The sequence below is a fragment of the Podarcis muralis genome, chromosome 9, assembly GCF_964188315.1.
Source record: "Podarcis muralis chromosome 9, rPodMur119.hap1.1, whole genome shotgun sequence".
Taxonomy (NCBI): domain Eukaryota; kingdom Metazoa; phylum Chordata; class Lepidosauria; order Squamata; family Lacertidae; genus Podarcis; species Podarcis muralis.
The window spans coordinates 29432183-29449815 of NC_135663.1; the positions used below are offsets into that span (position 1 = coordinate 29432183).

The 17633-nt window shown below is 38.0% G+C and overlaps 1 protein-coding gene across 15 annotated transcripts in view; it reads left to right on the plus strand.

Annotated features, from left to right (window-relative positions):
- The window catches only part of BLTP1 (bridge-like lipid transfer protein family member 1), a 105716-nt gene that overhangs the window by 18670 nt on the left and 69413 nt on the right, over positions 1-17633 (plus strand). For all 15 annotated transcript variants that reach the window (XM_028744747.2, XM_028744736.2, XM_028744744.2 and 12 more), the window contains exons 9-22: positions 1189-1268; positions 1789-1939; positions 3980-4136; positions 4716-4794; positions 5507-5598; positions 6511-6628; positions 8050-8205; positions 10081-10178; positions 10872-11050; positions 11198-11304; positions 12633-12838; positions 13352-13579; positions 14655-14792; positions 15629-15805. In XM_028744747.2, the coding sequence (XP_028600580.2) occupies positions 1189-1268; positions 1789-1939; positions 3980-4136; positions 4716-4794; positions 5507-5598; positions 6511-6628; positions 8050-8205; positions 10081-10178; positions 10872-11050; positions 11198-11304; positions 12633-12838; positions 13352-13579; positions 14655-14792; positions 15629-15805 (1966 nt within the window). The remainder of the gene's footprint in view (positions 1-1188; positions 1269-1788; positions 1940-3979; positions 4137-4715; positions 4795-5506; positions 5599-6510; positions 6629-8049; positions 8206-10080; positions 10179-10871; positions 11051-11197; positions 11305-12632; positions 12839-13351; positions 13580-14654; positions 14793-15628; positions 15806-17633) is intronic.

A 17633-nucleotide genomic window follows, 5' to 3' on the forward strand; every position in this document is an offset into this window, starting at 1 on the left:
AGATGAAAGTGTATGTCTGGATCCAAGTCATGGTGAACTATTGCAAACTTTAATATTATTGCATGCACATCTTATAAAAATTAGGCTTTCTACTTCACAGATTAATTGATGGATAATTTATTTGCATCAGCCACCCACCATTGTGAAAGTGAACATGTATAAACATAGTAAGCAAACAAAATTGCCAAACTAAATTAATAATTGTATCGTTTAAAACTCGCAGTAAAGCAAATGACCAAGTGAGGCAACACTGGTTTTCTATTGACTACAAACTAAGTGTAATATGAGACAGCACAGTGAGAAGGTGTATTCTGAAATTATCATGTATTGCTTTAGCAAGGTCATGTTCAAGAAGTGAAGCTACTATACATGGCTCAATTAATTGGCTAAAGTAATTACATTTTGGGGGAATTATTTCATATGAAAGTCACAAAATAACTGAATTTTTCCTTTATAGTTATAAAATGTGGATGCCACTCTCAGGGTAACATTGTTTTGCTCTTTTTTTGTATGGATTTGTTACACCTATTGGTCTAATTACTGAAGATGGTCTGTCCCTATGGGCTCAGATTCTATTTTAGCTGGAAAACTATTAGCAAATTAAAAGAGTGAATATAGAGCAAGGGTAAAGCAAAAGAAAGGCAAATCAAGTCTTCAGCGTAGAAGGTGAAAATATAAGAGTTTTGCCATTATGGTTGACTAACATTGGATTATCTTGATTTCAATATCAATTTTGATCTAACCGGATATCTTACTAAATTCATTATAGCAATTGGAGTTTTAAATTAGCCTGGTATGTTTTCAAAATAGTGTTACAGGTTTTCTTTCTACAGAAAGTTGAAAACTACCAGAGGAATTAGTCTTTTAAAGACTTAACGGATTGACATGAAGTGTTATCGCTGAGAGTAAAATGGGACCAAGTGGCCATAAAATCAAAAAGTACAATCTGTAACAATTCTGTTCTCTGGTTTGCATATCATGCTAAGCCAAACCATATCATGCTAAGTGTGCGGGCTCTGGGAGAGATTACAGCCACTTTGATCCTCCTTAGTTGTTTTGCTGCTTAATTGAGTTGAGCCATGATTTGGTACAATGTGGATCTGAACCTGGGCTCCTGGTTAGCTCACCCAGATAAACCACAAGCTTAGAGTGTACAGTGTTTATATCTCCCCCTTTCCTCCTTAACAGACCACCAAGATTAATGGGTGAAGGTTTTGTTGTGATGCAATCAAATGATGTTGATATCTACTATTATATGGATGAACCAGGTAAGTTCAGTTTCTGCTCAGAGGCTAAAAATTGTTACAGGTACATAGTTCTCATAGTCTCATACATAGTCTCATAGTGTTTTGACTATGATAGTTCTCATAGTTGCTTAGTAAACAGCTGCTAAGTAGGCATTTTTAGATTGGGAAAATAGTATGGGGGAGGGGGGTGTTCAAGTCACCCCAAAGCACCCCAGCCCCTCTAGCCCCTGGTAGTTACTTTTAACTAGTTTTAAATAGTTTTCATGCAAGCAGGAGGGACAGGGCACCTTGCAGAACTGATGGGCAGGGAAGGTTCTCCCCTGCGCATTAGCTCTGCCCATCCCTGTGTCTTTGGCTGACGCGCAAGCAGGAGGGACAGGGAAGCATTCCTGTACCTTTTTTGCTGGAAAAAAAGCACTGCATATATTAATTGCATAGTAATAAGTACATGGTTCTATGTTAATTGGTAGTAGTTTACAGATGATATGTTCCTTGAATATTTGTTATATTTAAAATGCTTTTGCTGTTTTCTAAAATACAGGGCTTGTACCAGAAGAATCAGAGGAAACTAACGAGGGAGAAACAAGTAATGAGGATAGTAAATTGCAAGACCTCCCGCCCTGTTGGGGATTAGATATAGTTTGTGGCAAAGGAACAGATTTCAACTATGGTCCATGGGCTGACAGGCAAAGGTACCGTTGTTTAATTATTTTGTTTTTATATCTACTGTAAAAAATGAAGAATATAATCAAAACAGATTTTCCAGCAAAGTTGTCCTAGCTACTTTCATGTGCCTAGAGTTTGAGGACATCAACCCTTTTTTAAAATAAAATATATGCTTGCTTGTATTATACTCTGTTATGAATTTTGCTTTCTCTATAGTTCACACCCTTGTTCATGCACCTGCATGTTTAGAGCCTAGCTGTTTGTTCAGAGATTAGACATACTCCAGTTTGATAATTTTAAAAGGAAGGCCTCTGCACCAGATGTCTTCTAAAAGTTTTTGGGCTACAGAGGTCTCATATAGCTCTTTTATAAGACAACTTTCATCAAGTGTTCAGTGGTGAATGAACAGTAGTGCTTCCCTGGAAACTCATTTCATCTGTTTGTAGGGATTTTCCTTCCTGAATCTTGAAGAATAACTTTATGTAAGGCTGCCACTGGGTCCACTGTGCTGTTCGCCTGTTTTAGGAAAATAACTTGGCTTTTCAAAAACAGATAGGTGTTTCAGAACGATTCTTATTATTTTGTTACTTATTGAATTTGTTAGTCGCTTTATCTTGCCCAGAGCAAACCAAAGCAACTTTCAACCAACCAGCCAGATAAAACCCCCCCACATAGATACATTAAAACAAAGAGAAAAAAGAAATACATTAAAAACATCCATCCCACTTTTAAATGGCTACAGATAGAAGGACAAAGGCCTGGTTATAGAGGAAAGTTTTTGCCTGGCACCTGAAATTATATAAAGATGTGTCAGGTGAGCCTCTCTGGGGAGAGCATTCCACATTGCAGAAAAGGCCTGTTATTGTGTTGCCACCCTTTGGACCTCTTGTGGAGGAGACACATGAATAAGGGCCTCAGATTAACATCTCAGGGTCTGGAATGGATAACTTTTTCTTTCTACTGAAGGCTGCATTCCCTTGGCAGTGGTGGGCAGGGCCAAAGTCAACAGTGGGCGAGAAAGGTATATAGTGATATCTCTGGATGCGAACGGGATCCGTTCCGGAGCCCCATTCACATCCTGAAGCGAATGCAACCCGCGTCTGCGCATGTGTGGGTCGTGATTCGCCACTTCCGCGCATGCGTGTGACATCATTTTGAGCGTCTGCGCGAGCAGCGAAACCAGGAAGTAACGCGTTCTGTTACTTCTGGGTCGCCGCGGAGTGCAACCCGAAAACGCTCAACCCGAAGCTACTTCAACCCAAGGTATGACTGTAAAGCCAAAAATAGATGCACCACTTTCTTTCTGTTTCTCTCCATGCAGTGGGTTGTCAGGGGAGAGTTAAACCTCTCTTGCCATAGGTCAATGTTGCTTGCTTCCAGAGTTTTCTCCACCTTCCATTGCTTCGTCCATTTTGGCTTTCCCCCATTCTGTTTTTCCCCCCTCTCCCACTCTCCATCCTGGCTCCCCCTGCAATAAAACTAGGCCAAGGTCTGTAGCTTTCCACCCCTTCTCTGGGCAATTTTGTTGAAGTTCAGCAACTTCATCTTGAGTAAGTTGTGCTGAACAAGGCAGGGATAGGTAGCATGCTTCACTTCTACAGCCTGTTACCCTTTACTGCTCTAGGGAGCAGGGTCGGGTTCTGTACAGAATTGCACTTTATATGAGTTCATATGCACTGTTGAGAGGACGCAGTGGATCTTTTATAGGAGGTTCTTATATTTTGACGTTAGCATTTGGATGCTTACTGTAACTTTCAAATAACATTGATTTATTTAAAATCTCATTAGTTAACTTCACAAGGTCAGCTGTGTAAATCTTTTTGTTTTCTTATTTCTATTTTCAGTTTCTAGGGTAATTGAATTTTATAGTGCCTTAAGATAAATCTGGAATATAACTTCACTAATCAAGCCTTTTGAGAAACATAGCAAAACACGTATTTCTTCACTCTCCAGTTCATGTTCTTGCTTCTTGTGTGCTGTGTAGAGTGTCTTATAGAAAATATATAAATAGCTCATATTCATTTCTAGATGAATAACTGAATTAATATTCTGCTGTTGTTTTGTAGGGACTGTTTGTGGAAATTCTTTTTCCCACCAGATTACCAAGTGATGAAAGTCTCAGAAATTCCACAGCCTGGGAAGCCAAGACAAATCCTTGCTTTTGAGCTCCGTATGAATATCATTGCAGATGCCACTATTGATCTGCTCTTCACAAAAAATAGGGTAAATAAGAAAGACATATCTACATGTGAGATTTGGGAATATACGTGTATATTTTTTAGATTAGTCTTTCAAATATCATTATTTCAGTTTTGAAAGATGTCTTCTGAAATAAAATGGAATTTTCTTTGTTTGTCATTCTGTTTTTGACTATATGTAAATATTCATATCCAATATATTTTGGCTGATCACATAAATCGTAACCTACCAAAATATATTACTTAAATTACTAACAATATTTCCACCCGTCTGGTTGTGAATAAAATTTCACAAAGTGAAATGCTCACCTTGGCGAGGACTGTTGAATCATAACCACTAAATATAGTATGCTGTTCATGAGCAAACATTAATTTGTCTAGCTGTTATCTGTTGCCGTTCTTATAGCTTCAGATGAATACTCCTCATGCTTTTCTTCAGCTTCATTGAGTTTTTCTTTTACTTTTTAAATGTATATCAAGCTTTTAATCAGCTGTGGCCTACTAGTTCCCTTTCATAAATCCTGGAAGTTTCTAAAGTGATAACTTGAGGCGTGATGTAGTCTGAGTTCAAATAATCAAAATAATGTCTGATTTTTATTGGCAGGAAACTAATGCTGTTCATGTAAACGTTGGAGCAGGCTCTTATTTGGAGGTTAACATTCCCATGACTGTAGCAGAAGATGGTAGGTTGAGACTGAGAGTGTTTTATGTTGAAATAATTCCAGAAGAGCAGTTACTTGCAGAACCTGGTTCAATAAGTTTACATGCGTTAGGGTTGAGTTTCAGTAATACCAAATAATTTTCTCAAAATAATTCCTGCGTTGGAATGGGTTGGACTAGATGACCCTCATGGTCCCTTTCGAATCTACAGTCTGTGGATCTATGTCTGTCCACAGCTTGCATTCATTGTTTAAAACTTGGTTGTTGTTGGCTTCTATACTTTCCTAAAATTTGTGAATTTTAGTTCCAGTGCTATCTACTTGGGAGCGAGATACAGTTTTACTTTTTAAGTATATGAATGATCTGGAACATTGAAGAACTATCATGCTGATCGTTCTTAATTAATAAGCGATGAACTCAAGATATGACGCCTTTGGTTGTATTCTTTGTATACTTCTTTGCAAATTTCTCTATTGCAAGGACATGATAGATTCTTTTCCCAAAACACTGTAGATAAAGAAAATTGTACTGTGTACTCATAAGATGCTCTGCCCTCTTGCAGCATCAGATTATTATTTTTAACTGAGTAGAAGACTGATCTAAAAATCTTAATTTTTAATTCTATCAGTCCATGCTGTGGGTTAGGCACTGATAGACTGGAGGGACCACTACATTTTTTTAAAAATGAAGAAAGACATAGCGGCAATTCTTGAATTTTTTGGCTCTGTTTACTAGGTTACTCTCCTACTATTAAAGGACAGCTTTTGCATATAGATGCCACCAGCAGTATGCAGTTCCGGACTCTCTTAGAAGCAGAAATGTTGGCAGTAAGTATTTTTTTTTGCATAAGCATCTGAGTGATTTCTACTGTAATATGCTTTGAAACTTACTTGAATGTAAGGAATTATTGGGGGGAAATGGGGAGTTAAGGGATTTAAAATAAATTAAACTGGAACCAGTGATTTCAGATGGTCACTTCTTTGGTATGTAAGTTCTAGGCTGCTACATTCTGCATCAGCTGCAGATTTCAGTTTTTGAGAGGAGCCCCACTACGCTGGCTAGGTCTAGCCTGGGTGTATGTTAAGGATTCTTTTCCTTCATTATTACCCTTTCCCGGTCTTCAGAGCACCCACATTGGACTGCAAAGTAGCAAACCAAACCAAACAGCACAGAGATTCTGATTGTGGAGCTTCTGTATCAGGCTTAGCTTAATCCTGCCTTCTGGAACTTTTCATTCAGTCTGCCTTGCCCACAAAGCCTCTTCTGATCCTTCAGCCAGTGTGAGGATTTGTCACAGACTGTCTTTGTGAACATCTTGCCAATTTCAGTCTCTGGAACTTGCTGCACATTTCAAGATACCACACCAGTTCTGCAAAATACTTCATTGTTGCTGCCTCAGAATCTGGTCTTCCAGATTTAGCAGGCTTCTTGTACAGGGGTGTGTCCTTTTTTTAATACAAAAAAACTGTAGGTCGAAAGCCGCTTGATATTTTTGCAATGAAAGCAGATGGCAAAATTACATAGTTTGAGTTCATTTATTATAGATGTTTTCAGATAAATCATGTGGGAATTGACCTTTTAACTTGACAGACTTAAACATGAGTAAACTGGGTTAACTCTCTGCTCATCTTAGGAAGAAATTTTTTTTTAATTACCCATTGATTACATGGTTGTCATTTAATTTTGGCTTTTGATCACCATATTAAGAGTGAATCCTGCTGCTTGTTTATTTTGTTTAGTTTCATATTAATGCCTGCTACCCCCGGATATGGAACATGCCACAGTCATGGCAGTGTGAAGTTGAAGTTTACAAAGCAACCTACCACTTTATATTTGCTCAGAAAAGTTTCTTTTCAGGTAACTGTTCTGTTTTTGTGTACTTTGCTTTTTCAAATGGTATCAACATCAATATGGGGTGTGTTTTTGCATAGATGTATGCTTATTCAGAATTGTTACAAATATATACTATTTTCTTGTTCACTCCCTACTGCTTTAGTCATCAAACCCATCCGTGGAACATTTTTTTATATCACAAGAGCATGAAAATACATGCCTGCGTAGCAATTTCAGTAAGGAGGTTTGCGTGCACTGGCCATCTAAATGATTCATGTTTCACAGAAATTCTACTGTCGTGGAGCATATGTTTGTGTTAAATTAGAAATATTAACAAATCTCTCATCCCTTCAACCCCACCCTTGCCCCCATCCTCCTGGGCCATACAAGCTTGTTGTTTTGCTTTCTGTTTAATAAGCAAGCACTATTCAAAAGCTCTAAACAAACAAGGGCAAAACAAAATTAGTAATAGTAACTGACTGTTTACTTTTCAAGTGGCTGTCTTTTATGTTACTTTGTAATCCCACAATATTCCATAGAAGGTGAGCTGTGTAAAATTGCAGCTGTGTTTTCAAATTATATTTAATTCTTTTTATAATTAAAGGTTTCTGTGAATGCAGCTCATTTCATAAACACCCTAAGCCAAACATGAAGCTAAAATGAAATAAATGAGAAGCAGAGGTGATTTCCAAAGTCATTTTTGCTTCTTTTTGCAAAAAAGGGAAAGAATGTTGGACTACTTTGATTGCATAACATTCAGCACTTGTAATATTTTAAATTTTGATAGCTCATTCAAGTGTGTTATTTCTTGTCTTCCGAAATATACTTATTTAAAACTGAAGTCAAAATTCTAAAATGGAAACAGAACACTAAAACTGACTTTTGCAGTCTATGAGACTACTACAAACGTTAAGATTTTTGAAAATGGCCGTTTGGATTACAGTACTGGGAATGAGGCAAATGAGTATTTCTCTTTCCCACAAATGCCTTTAACTACATATTTAAAGTAGTAGAGAAGGAGTTTGGTTTGTACAACAGGACATCTTCCTCTCTCCAAATCTGATCCAAAGGGCAGATCTTAAAGATGAATGGGAGGACAGGGAGGCAGTGCTGCAGGGAGGGAAGAAAGGATGGGCAAGTCCCATTTTTTTAACTGGCCACTGCTGTATATCACTGTTGCTATTATTGCAGGCATAGATGCTTAATTTTTTTTGCAGTGTGGTCCTTTGCATACTTAACTAATCCCATTGAACAAATTGGGATTTATTTCTGAGGGGGGGGGGGGAAATGCATAGATTAAAACTGCAACAGGGCAGGGGTTTTTTAGTGCATTATGCAACAGAAAAGGTAAAGAAACTACCTTTTTAATACAAAAAAATATAATCAGTTTTACAATTGTCTTTTCCCACTAGTGACTTGCAGTAACATGTCTCCTTTATTTTTAGATTTGATTCAGGACTGGTCTAGTGACAGTGCTCCTGATATCTTCTCATTTGTTCCCTATTCATGGAATTTTAAAATCATGTTTCATCAGTTTGAAATGATTTGGGCAGCAAATCAGCACAACTGGATTGATTGTTCCACAAAACAACAGGAAAATGGTGAGAATATTTTAAAGCAGGCATGCTACACTCCTTTCCATATGCAGCAGTAATACATGCTTAACCAAAACAAATTCCTTCTTATCTGAAGATAATATTCATCTCCTTTTCCCCTTTAATTGTGAAAAGCCTTTAAATCCCTGATGTAGCAGCGCCATTTGCTAGTTCTACTAATAGATTCCAGTTCCTACAGTCACTAAATTTCCACTTTTTCAGTGTAGCTAATTGTATATTTTAAAGAGTGCTCCACAGAAAGGGGAAATAAATCAATAGCGATTAACCAGGAAGTATGGATTTGCCTGCATGGTAGGGTAGCTGTTTCTCATACGTTCATTGGTTGTCCTTTCTCAGGCATTCCTTAACACTGAGGGTATCGCTTGTCCTTTATTGTCATTTAGAAAGCAATTGATATTGAAGAGGTATTGACTCATCAAAATAGGAATGGAAGCAGGTACAAACAAAATTCTAAGATGCCTGTTCTCTTGTTCCAAGTAGGAGTATTCCAAAACTCAGAGGTGACAAGAGTGGCTTATGTGCCGTCTGAATAAGCAGATGGAAATCCACCTGTTTTGACAAAAAACAAAGTCAGGAATGCAAGAAGGGATGACGGGCCCAACCAATGTTCATGCAGAGGATTCTGGGCACCAGTGTGGCCTGATGATATATTTGACCTGTGCTGCCATTTTCAGGGCTGTGCTTGTAGTGAGCACACTGTTTTCGATGCCAGATGACTTTTCATCAAGGGCAGTGACCATCGTAGCGATGGTTCAGGTTATAGCCTGCCCAAATGTCCTGAATCTATCAATTACAAGGATACAGCATGACTGTGCATGACTCAGTCATTTGTGGGAGCATCTTGGGCTTCCTGGATACTTTCTCATGCTGAGAAACTGTCCTTTTCCAGTAGTTGTACTACTCATACTGTTGTTATTAGGGAAAGGTCATACCTCATCACCCTCTATCCAGTCATTTATAGTCTTAACATATTGGTCTTCATTATGAATGATGATAAGTGACTCTCCTCTGCTCCCCGCCCCCCCGCCCCCGCCTTGTTGGTTGTGAGTTTTAAAAAATATTTTCTGGATGAATGCTAACATATGTTAAATGATAAATAAATAAAGAGTGGGAACACTCATATATTTAAAACATGTATGATAGGTTTCATTGCTCTTTGGTGCCACCTGGATTGATGTTACCAGACCTTCCTTTTCCTCCTCTTGCAGGTGTCTAGTCCCCTTTTGCATTTGATACAGTCCTGCTTTTTTGTTACAGCAGCATGGCTGTGCCATGTGCGGATCAGAAACATGCAGATGACACATTGTTCTCTTAATGATCCGCACAGATGTGTTGCTGGGTCTTTAAAAGACACAAATTACCTGCAATTTGCATATGCTTATTTATGTATATAGATGCAAATTTAGGCCAGTGGGAAAAGTCACTCTGTAAGTAAAGTTTCTTTTAAAAGAATAAGTTAGAAAGAAGGGATGGAAGGGCTGGGGCAGAAGAGATGAGGCTCTGTGCAAAAGGCTTGGGGTCTCCATCAATGTGCTTGGTATTGCAGCAAGGAGAAAAATGTGGTTGCATCGAGTGGCTGCTTGAATAAGCTTTCTTTTGAATCTGAGTAAAAATGGAAAAGGCTCTATCATTATCCATATAAATGATATCTATTGAATTAAATTCTTTCAGTGTTTCTTCTTGTTCTGTTAACCTTCTGTAGCTGAGTGATACATGTGTGTAATTAGTTTAGGAAGAGGAATGATAAAAAGCTCTTTTTTGTCCTGTCTTATATCTGCTGAAGCACCAGTGTGGTTTTTGTTAAGAGAATTTTAACAAATAATTAATATTTGATCCCCCCTCCATTTTATTTTCTTGCAGTTTATGTTGCAGCCTGTGGGGAAACATTAAACATAGTTTTCTCCTTGCCTTTTACTGACTTTGTTCCAAGCACATGCAATACTAGATTCTCTTTAAGGGTAAGTGGCTTTACTATTAAAACAATAAATTCCATATACCTCCTCGTTCTTTGCAAAGAAACCCTGAGCTTTAAAGAAGAAGAATTCATCACCACTGTTCTAAAAAAAATCTTATTTTTCATTCTTTAGTGCATATTCCCAGTGCTTTTTATCTTCTACTCAGTTATCTCAAAAGACTGTGGCACTGCTGGTGTGACTAATGTTAAGTAACTGCATTAGTAATTGAAGGCCAAAACTTTAAATAACTGTATTTCTGTTTGGACAATAATTCTTCATAACATGCACATCTTTGGCTAGGCTTTTAATCTTCATTCTAAAGGCATGCACACAGTGGCAATTGTAGTCTTGCAGTTAAATAATAATAATAGAAATACGAAGATTAACAATTTGGAACAACAAGCACAGTGCCTTTTGTATACCTTTGAATATATGAGTTTACTAACAGTAGTAGGAAAATGTAGTTATTTGCGGTGAATTTATTGAGATTGTTTCAGTGATATGCATTTTCTTTAATGTAACTGATTTTATCATACATTATGTAATTGTGCAAAACAGTAATAACTCTTTGTAAAAATGTTATGATGTATTATTCCTTTTATAAATACCAGTCCTCGGGCTAAAAGTATTTTCCATAAAGGTTTGCAGCTGTTGTATGGCTATTGTGTAAGTCTTATATTCATGTTATATTTTCAGGGAGAAGGTCTTGATCTTCACTTACTTCTACCTGACTGCCACCCCAGCAAATATTCTCTTTTTATGCTGGTGAAAGATTGTCACCCTAACAAAGCAAATCCTGAGTCTTGCGTTTCGGCTGATAGTCAAAGTGGTCAAAAACCAAGCAAACAAAAGTGGAGGAACTTGACTCAAGAAGAGTGAGTTCTGTTTCTCTTACTAAATACAAAAATGTAACAAGGAGCTAATGTGTTACTATTTGTCTAGGTTCCTGTGTTTTCTCTCAGTGTTATAAAATGGTTAATAAAGCAGTCAGCTATTACAAAAATCTTTTATTTTATTTGAAGGGCTGGCTGGGTTGAATGCTGGACTGTACCAAGCATTATGCTCACAATTGACTATGTGTGGCATCCAATTTATCCCCAGAAGGCTGATGAACAGTTAAAGCAGTCATGTAAGTGCCAACTTTGTCCCTATTATGTTTCAAAATGGCAGCTGTTATCATTTTGAAAGAGAAAATAGAACTTAATCAGAATACTTTGGATGCAAGCAGTACAGTTCTTATCAAAAGTGGAAGGAAGGTGACCTCGAAGATACATTGATTAGCTCGTGTTTCATTTTCCATTTCACAAGTAATCTCAGAAGATCAATCCATAACTGTCCTTGTGTGTGGCTGGTTGATACCTTGGATGGTCTTGATTACTTAGTATTGAATAAAGCAATACCATATATTAATGAATTTATCAGGTTTTTTTATGTCACTTTAGTCTCCGACTAAAGCCGTTTACCAAATTATTTGCATCTTGTGCCTCTTCTTCGGGGGCAACTGGTTTGATACTTTCAAAAGGTAACTTGAAGGGTTTCTGTACGGTCTAGAAAACTTGAAACATGTTGGACCATAAATAATTTTCAGTGCACGACTGAGGCGGCTTTCTTTTATACTGGTGAATACTATTCGTTGTTTCTCTGATGGTCTTAGTCCAATATTAATTGTTCTTAATATGATAGGGAGTGGGTTGATCATCTAGAAGTCACTGATAGAGCAACATGAGCCCTGCATTTTATTTTAATGACTTTTGTGGCTTACATATTTTTTAATTTTCTGCTAACTTGGACAGTGGTTGACTGAAGGACAAGAAGTACACTTTGTTACTCATTTTTTTGCTCATAGTAACAAGAAAGTGCAGAAACCTTTTGTTCAGAAGTACATAGTATACATGCTTAATAACAGTTCTAAGTTTTCTTGACTCCTTTTTCCTGCCATGGTTTCCTAACCTATGTTACCTATGAGTAAACCCACTGAAATTAATAGATGCCAATTAGTCATGACCATTAATTTCATGGGGCTTACTCTGCATAGCAGTAATTATAGCAACAACCCATACTTTGTTTAGTGAATATATAGGGTCTAAAAGCATAAAACATTATGTGTTAATTTTTTTATTCAATACAATTTACATACCACTTGATTATTGTAGGAAAAAACTCAAAGCAGTTTATCCCAAAAGGTAAAACATTAAAATTATCACTAATTTCTTTTACAGCTGTACTGTAATTTAAAACACACAGGTTAAAAATGCAATAAAACAAATTAAAACTCCTGCTGACTTTCTAAACATCTGGGTAGACTTGTCTAAATAAGAATTTCTTTAGCAGGTGCTGAAAGGAATACAGTGAAGTTGCCTACCTGATATCAAACTTTAAATCTTTCTTAGTTTCTATAACTATAAATCCATAAATGTTTTAGCTTGTTGTGCAAAATTATTTTCATTTACTCCCAAGTGTCAGAAATGGAAGAATCAATCTTATCTGCATCAAGACCATCACAGAAAGTGACAGACAGGGGTATATCCCCTTCCGGTTCTTCCCGTCTCCCTGTTGACCCCTCAGAGCTTCCACCAGACAGACTCCGTGTAGAACTGGAACTCTCTCCAGACTCCCATATAACTTTATATGGGCCTCTTTTGAAAGCCTTCCTTTCTATAAAGGTATGATGAACTCGCTGGTCTTACCTTTATTAAAGCACGTGGAACAAGCAATGTTTTGATCTATGAGTCATTTTACCATGTGAAGGAAAGTCTAGATGGTTCTAGCTTGGGGAACTGAGTGTGATGTTTCTGTGTAGATATGGGTCAGCTTGTGCTGCCTTTTCATGTGGGCGATAGCAGAAATGTGAGCTGTACAGTCTACCACCAAGTTTTAAGTGTTTGTAGCTTGTTCTGTTTTGCTCTAGTATTGGGTACTTTATAAATAATGAATACAGTTTTGTTATTGTCAAATCAGCCTTCCTCGTTGCTTAAAAAGCTTGGTAATTGGAAGCTTTTCATCTCTGAAGCATATGATAAGATACTTAACCCCGATCATACTAACTATTCATATATAGTTTAAAAACGAAAGCTTGTTTATTAGTTTAAATGGATTGTGGGATTGGAGCTTTATTGTGGTGTCAAAGGTTTACGTTATGCTCTTTTATGATGTGTTTTGCTAATTGGTCCTGCCAGGAAAATTATTTCGGTGAAGATGACATGTACACTGATTTTGAGGAAGTGATTTCAAGCCCCGTACTGTCCATGTCAACTTCTTCAAGCTCTGGGTGGACTGCAGTAGGAGTTGATGCTGACAAAAAGGAGAGCGACACATCAGCCAGACATGCTCACCCCCTCACTTTGCGACCTTGGGATATTACCGTGCTTGTTAATGTGTACAAAGTGCATGGGCGACTGCCAGTGGTAAGTGCTTTGGGTGCTTTGTTTACCCGCAAGCATCAGATGTGCGCTGGGTTGTTTTAAAAAAATAAGTACGCACATAGAAAAAGAGAATTCCTGACTTTGGTGTATTGGTCATGTTTGACTTGGGTGTGTCCCTTTAAGTAGTACACACACATCAATAGAAAATATTGTAAAGGCACATGGCAAAGCAATGTATAGTTCCTCGGACAAAGATATCTTATTGAGGTAGGGCAGTTTTTACCTCTTCCTCACCCCCTCCCTCCTTTCTTTGGTGGTGATGTTGCTGCAGCCATAAGGTTATGGAGAAGCTGCAAATAGCTGCAGCCATTTTAGTAGTGAGTCTCTCACAGAAGCTGTTGGTGCTTCTTCCGCCTCCATAGGATGCCACACAGCAGTTTTCTGTATTGTGCCAATAATCACATTTATTAATTAGTTCATTATCAAGAGTTCGGTTCTGTCTTTCTAGAAAATATCCCAGATGATCTCTTTCTTTCCGCCAGCTGCTTGTGGAGTATTTTACCAAGCCTTAAACTTTAAAAAAAAAATGTGCTCTCCCTCCAGGCTTACTGTACAAGGAAACTTGTACCTGTTGGGAAAGACTTCTCTAATAGATGACCAGCTGGATGTTGGCAAGAAGCTAGCTGTTAAGAGTTACATGAGCTTTATTTTCCTTGGGAGCACTCAATGTCAATTAGTCTCTGAATTGCATTTCAAGACCCATATCAATGGACAGTGTTAAAGTGACATTCCTGTCTCATGTGCGCCCATACATAGATGTAGGCATGTGTCACAACCAGAAGCCCACTCTTTCAGATCTTGGCCCTAGAGAGATGGGCCATCATAGGGACATTGCTGCTTGTATTGGGAAAGGGGAGGGCACAAACTTTCTGCCATACAGCACTCAAGGATCTGCACAAATAGTTAAGATATGATGCTGATTTATGGAATTGAATTACTTCCCTATGTGGCCTGCTCTATTTGAAGAGTGTTGCGAGTCCTTTTCGTAATCTATTTGAACAGCTTTGATATTCCATCGAATAACATTTGATGGCATTTTTGGTGTTTTGTACTGCAGCACTGCAACAGTGAGGGCCCTGAATGTCCCACAGCTTTCTTGGAAAGGTTGTGCTTTGAGATGAAAAAAGGATACAAGGAAACTATGTTACAGCTTGTGTTATCACCATTGAATTTATTCTTGAATGACAACTATCAGGTAACATGGGTGAATCATTTTCTTGTTAGTTAGTTCAAGCCTTCATGTAAGGTTCTCTATGACTGCATACTTTCAAAGCTGCTTGAACAATTATTTGTTAATTTGACAATTTGTTTAACAAAATTTATATACTGCTTAACTGTAAGTAAAACCTCTAAGCATTTTTTCCTAAGGGTCAGTCAGTTCTGCTATCCTTTCTTAAATGTGATGTAGCACTGCCTCCTCTCGCCACTGTGTTTACATTTTATGCCTTAAGATACATTAGTGGTGGCACTGAACTTGCAAGTATTCTGTGATAATCAACATTGCGGAAGCAGATGAGATGGAACTTCCCCTTTTCCTCCTTCTCTTTTCAGCTAACTAACTCTGTTCCCCGTCTATCTGGCCAGTTCTTCACCTTCTGAGCAAATTTCAGGGGCACACTGGGTGCTGTAGGAAGGTGTGGGGGGGGAAGGAAGTCCAGTTCTGCAAATGGAAGTCCATTGTGCATGAGGGATGACACTACTGGATGTCGCTCATTACAACCATGTCCCCCCCCCCCCATAAAGATGTGTTGCTTCAGCAACCTTAACTCATATTAATTATTTTAAACTGTTTATTTCGTTCACTATAGATAAACAAAATAAGTAAGAGTCATAAGCATCTTGATCTAATTTGTGCATTTTGACAAAATTATAGCTTACATGCATCTGATGAACCTATAAACATTTGCTTTTCTATTTCAAAAGAAGAGCAACACTATTGCATAGTTGCAAAATATTAATCCATAGCCAGGTAAAGCAGGCTTATTTTAGTGGGCTTTCTCCCCCACATGACCAGTCTTTTATTCTTCACAGAGGCCCAGTGTGGATGAAGTTCTTCGTGAGGGTCATATGAGCCTTTCAGGTCTGCAGCTAAGGGCCCATGCTATGTTTTCAGCAGAAGGGCTGCCTCTGGGAGCTGACTCTTTAGAATATGCATGGTTGATTGATGTGCAAGCTGGGAGCCTGACATCCAAAGTTACAGTTCCACAGGTATGCCACTTAGCATTGGATTTGAATGTCTGCACTGTTTTCTTAGCATGAACCAAGCGCCTGATCCAAACACGCTAAGCCATATGCAGCCCCTATACCTCCTTTCTTCACATGGGCAGAGGTGCAAGTCAGGAAGTCTCAGTTAATCATAACTTCCCATTCCATGCAATCTGGGAAACTCTGTTTAAACAAACCAGACTATGAAGCCATTCTTTAAAGTTGACTTATGAATCCTGGCTTGCTTGGAAACCATCAAAACTCATGGTTTGCATGTAATGGGAAGTGTTCATTGAGTGCATCTTTCTGGCTTGTTTTCCTGCTCTCATTAAAGGGTGGCATGTGAATCCCTGAAAGTTTTGTATATCCTGGCTTTATTAAAGTAGGTTATGATTCTACGAGTTAGGTCACTAATTTTAGGCTTCCTTTCTGTTTTTCCGAAACACCAGATATTGAAGGGAATATTCACATGATTGTTTCTATCTAAAAGGAATTGAAATTCCAAAATGATAATCAAGGGAGGACTTTTAGATAAAGGGAAAGAAAGAAAGAAAGAAAGAAAGAAAGAAAGAGAAGTATATGGACTGTAAATGTTGGTCCAGATTTTTAAACCTCAAAATGTTAGACTTAGCTCTTTGTTTATCCACAATTTAAGAAGATAAGCATCAGGAATTTCAAATAGTTTCCACATGCACCTTTGTTTGGTTTGCTTTGATTTACTTGGCTTGGATCCACACAATATTTTTTTTTAAAAGCTAATCTGTTTAAATCTGACTGCATTAGTAAAACTTAACGAAGGTGGATAAAGCACTGTCAGCTTTTGTGTTCCTTTTTTCAGGAATCTACTGTAGATAACGTTGAGGTTCTCATTTGTTCATGGCAGTTTAGGTTCTGATTGCATAGGAGAAAACACCTTGTAAAAAGACTTGAAGAAAGAGGCTTGTGGTGAACTTGCATGTTGAATGCATTCTTATTCTTTCTATAAACGTCATCACCCCCCTCTTTTTATGAAGTAGTTAAATGTTGCATGAGAAGCCATTATGTTTAGCACTTCAGTTTCTGTGGAATATATTTTCAGTGAGAACAGCACAATTGTTCACAATAATACGCTTACTAAAAAGATTTCTCAACAAAGTGCTGCTTCATACTCTCTAGGGATAAGAAGCTTGTTATAACAGAATATATTATGTACAGTGGTACCTCGGGTTAAGTACTTAATTCGTTCCGGAGGTCTGTTCTTAACCTTGAAACTGTTCTTAACCTGAAGCACCACTTTAGCTAATGGGGCCTCCTGCTGCCGCCGCACCGCTGGAGCACGATTTCTGTTCTCATCCTGAGGTAAAATTCTTAACCCGAGGTACTATTTCTGGGTTAGCAGAGTCTGTAACCTGAAGCGTATGTAACCTGAAGCGTATGTAACCCGAGGTACCACTGTATATAAAATTAGAATGGAAAGTCCATAGGCCTCTTTTCCAGCTGAAATTACCTTTTTAAAATTAAAAGTCCAGTTATTTTGTATGTGTATTTTGGCAAATACTTGGACTAACATGTGAATCAATACGTTGGTTGTCATGCAACTTAAGCAGCTTTGAACAAGCAGCGTGTTTTTCAATATTAATGTTCCATTTGTTGATCCTTTCCAGTTTTTCCTGTGTGCTTCTTTAGTGTGAATATGAAGAGTAGAAGTTATTGGTTGAAGGATTTACACAAAGAAACAAACCTGGAGTCAGACAAATGCTATTTATAAAAGAAGGGTGCGATGGGACTTTCACACCTCCTCCTCCTCCTCGCTGCAGCCCCTGTCCCCATCCTACCTGTTGTGGATAGTCCC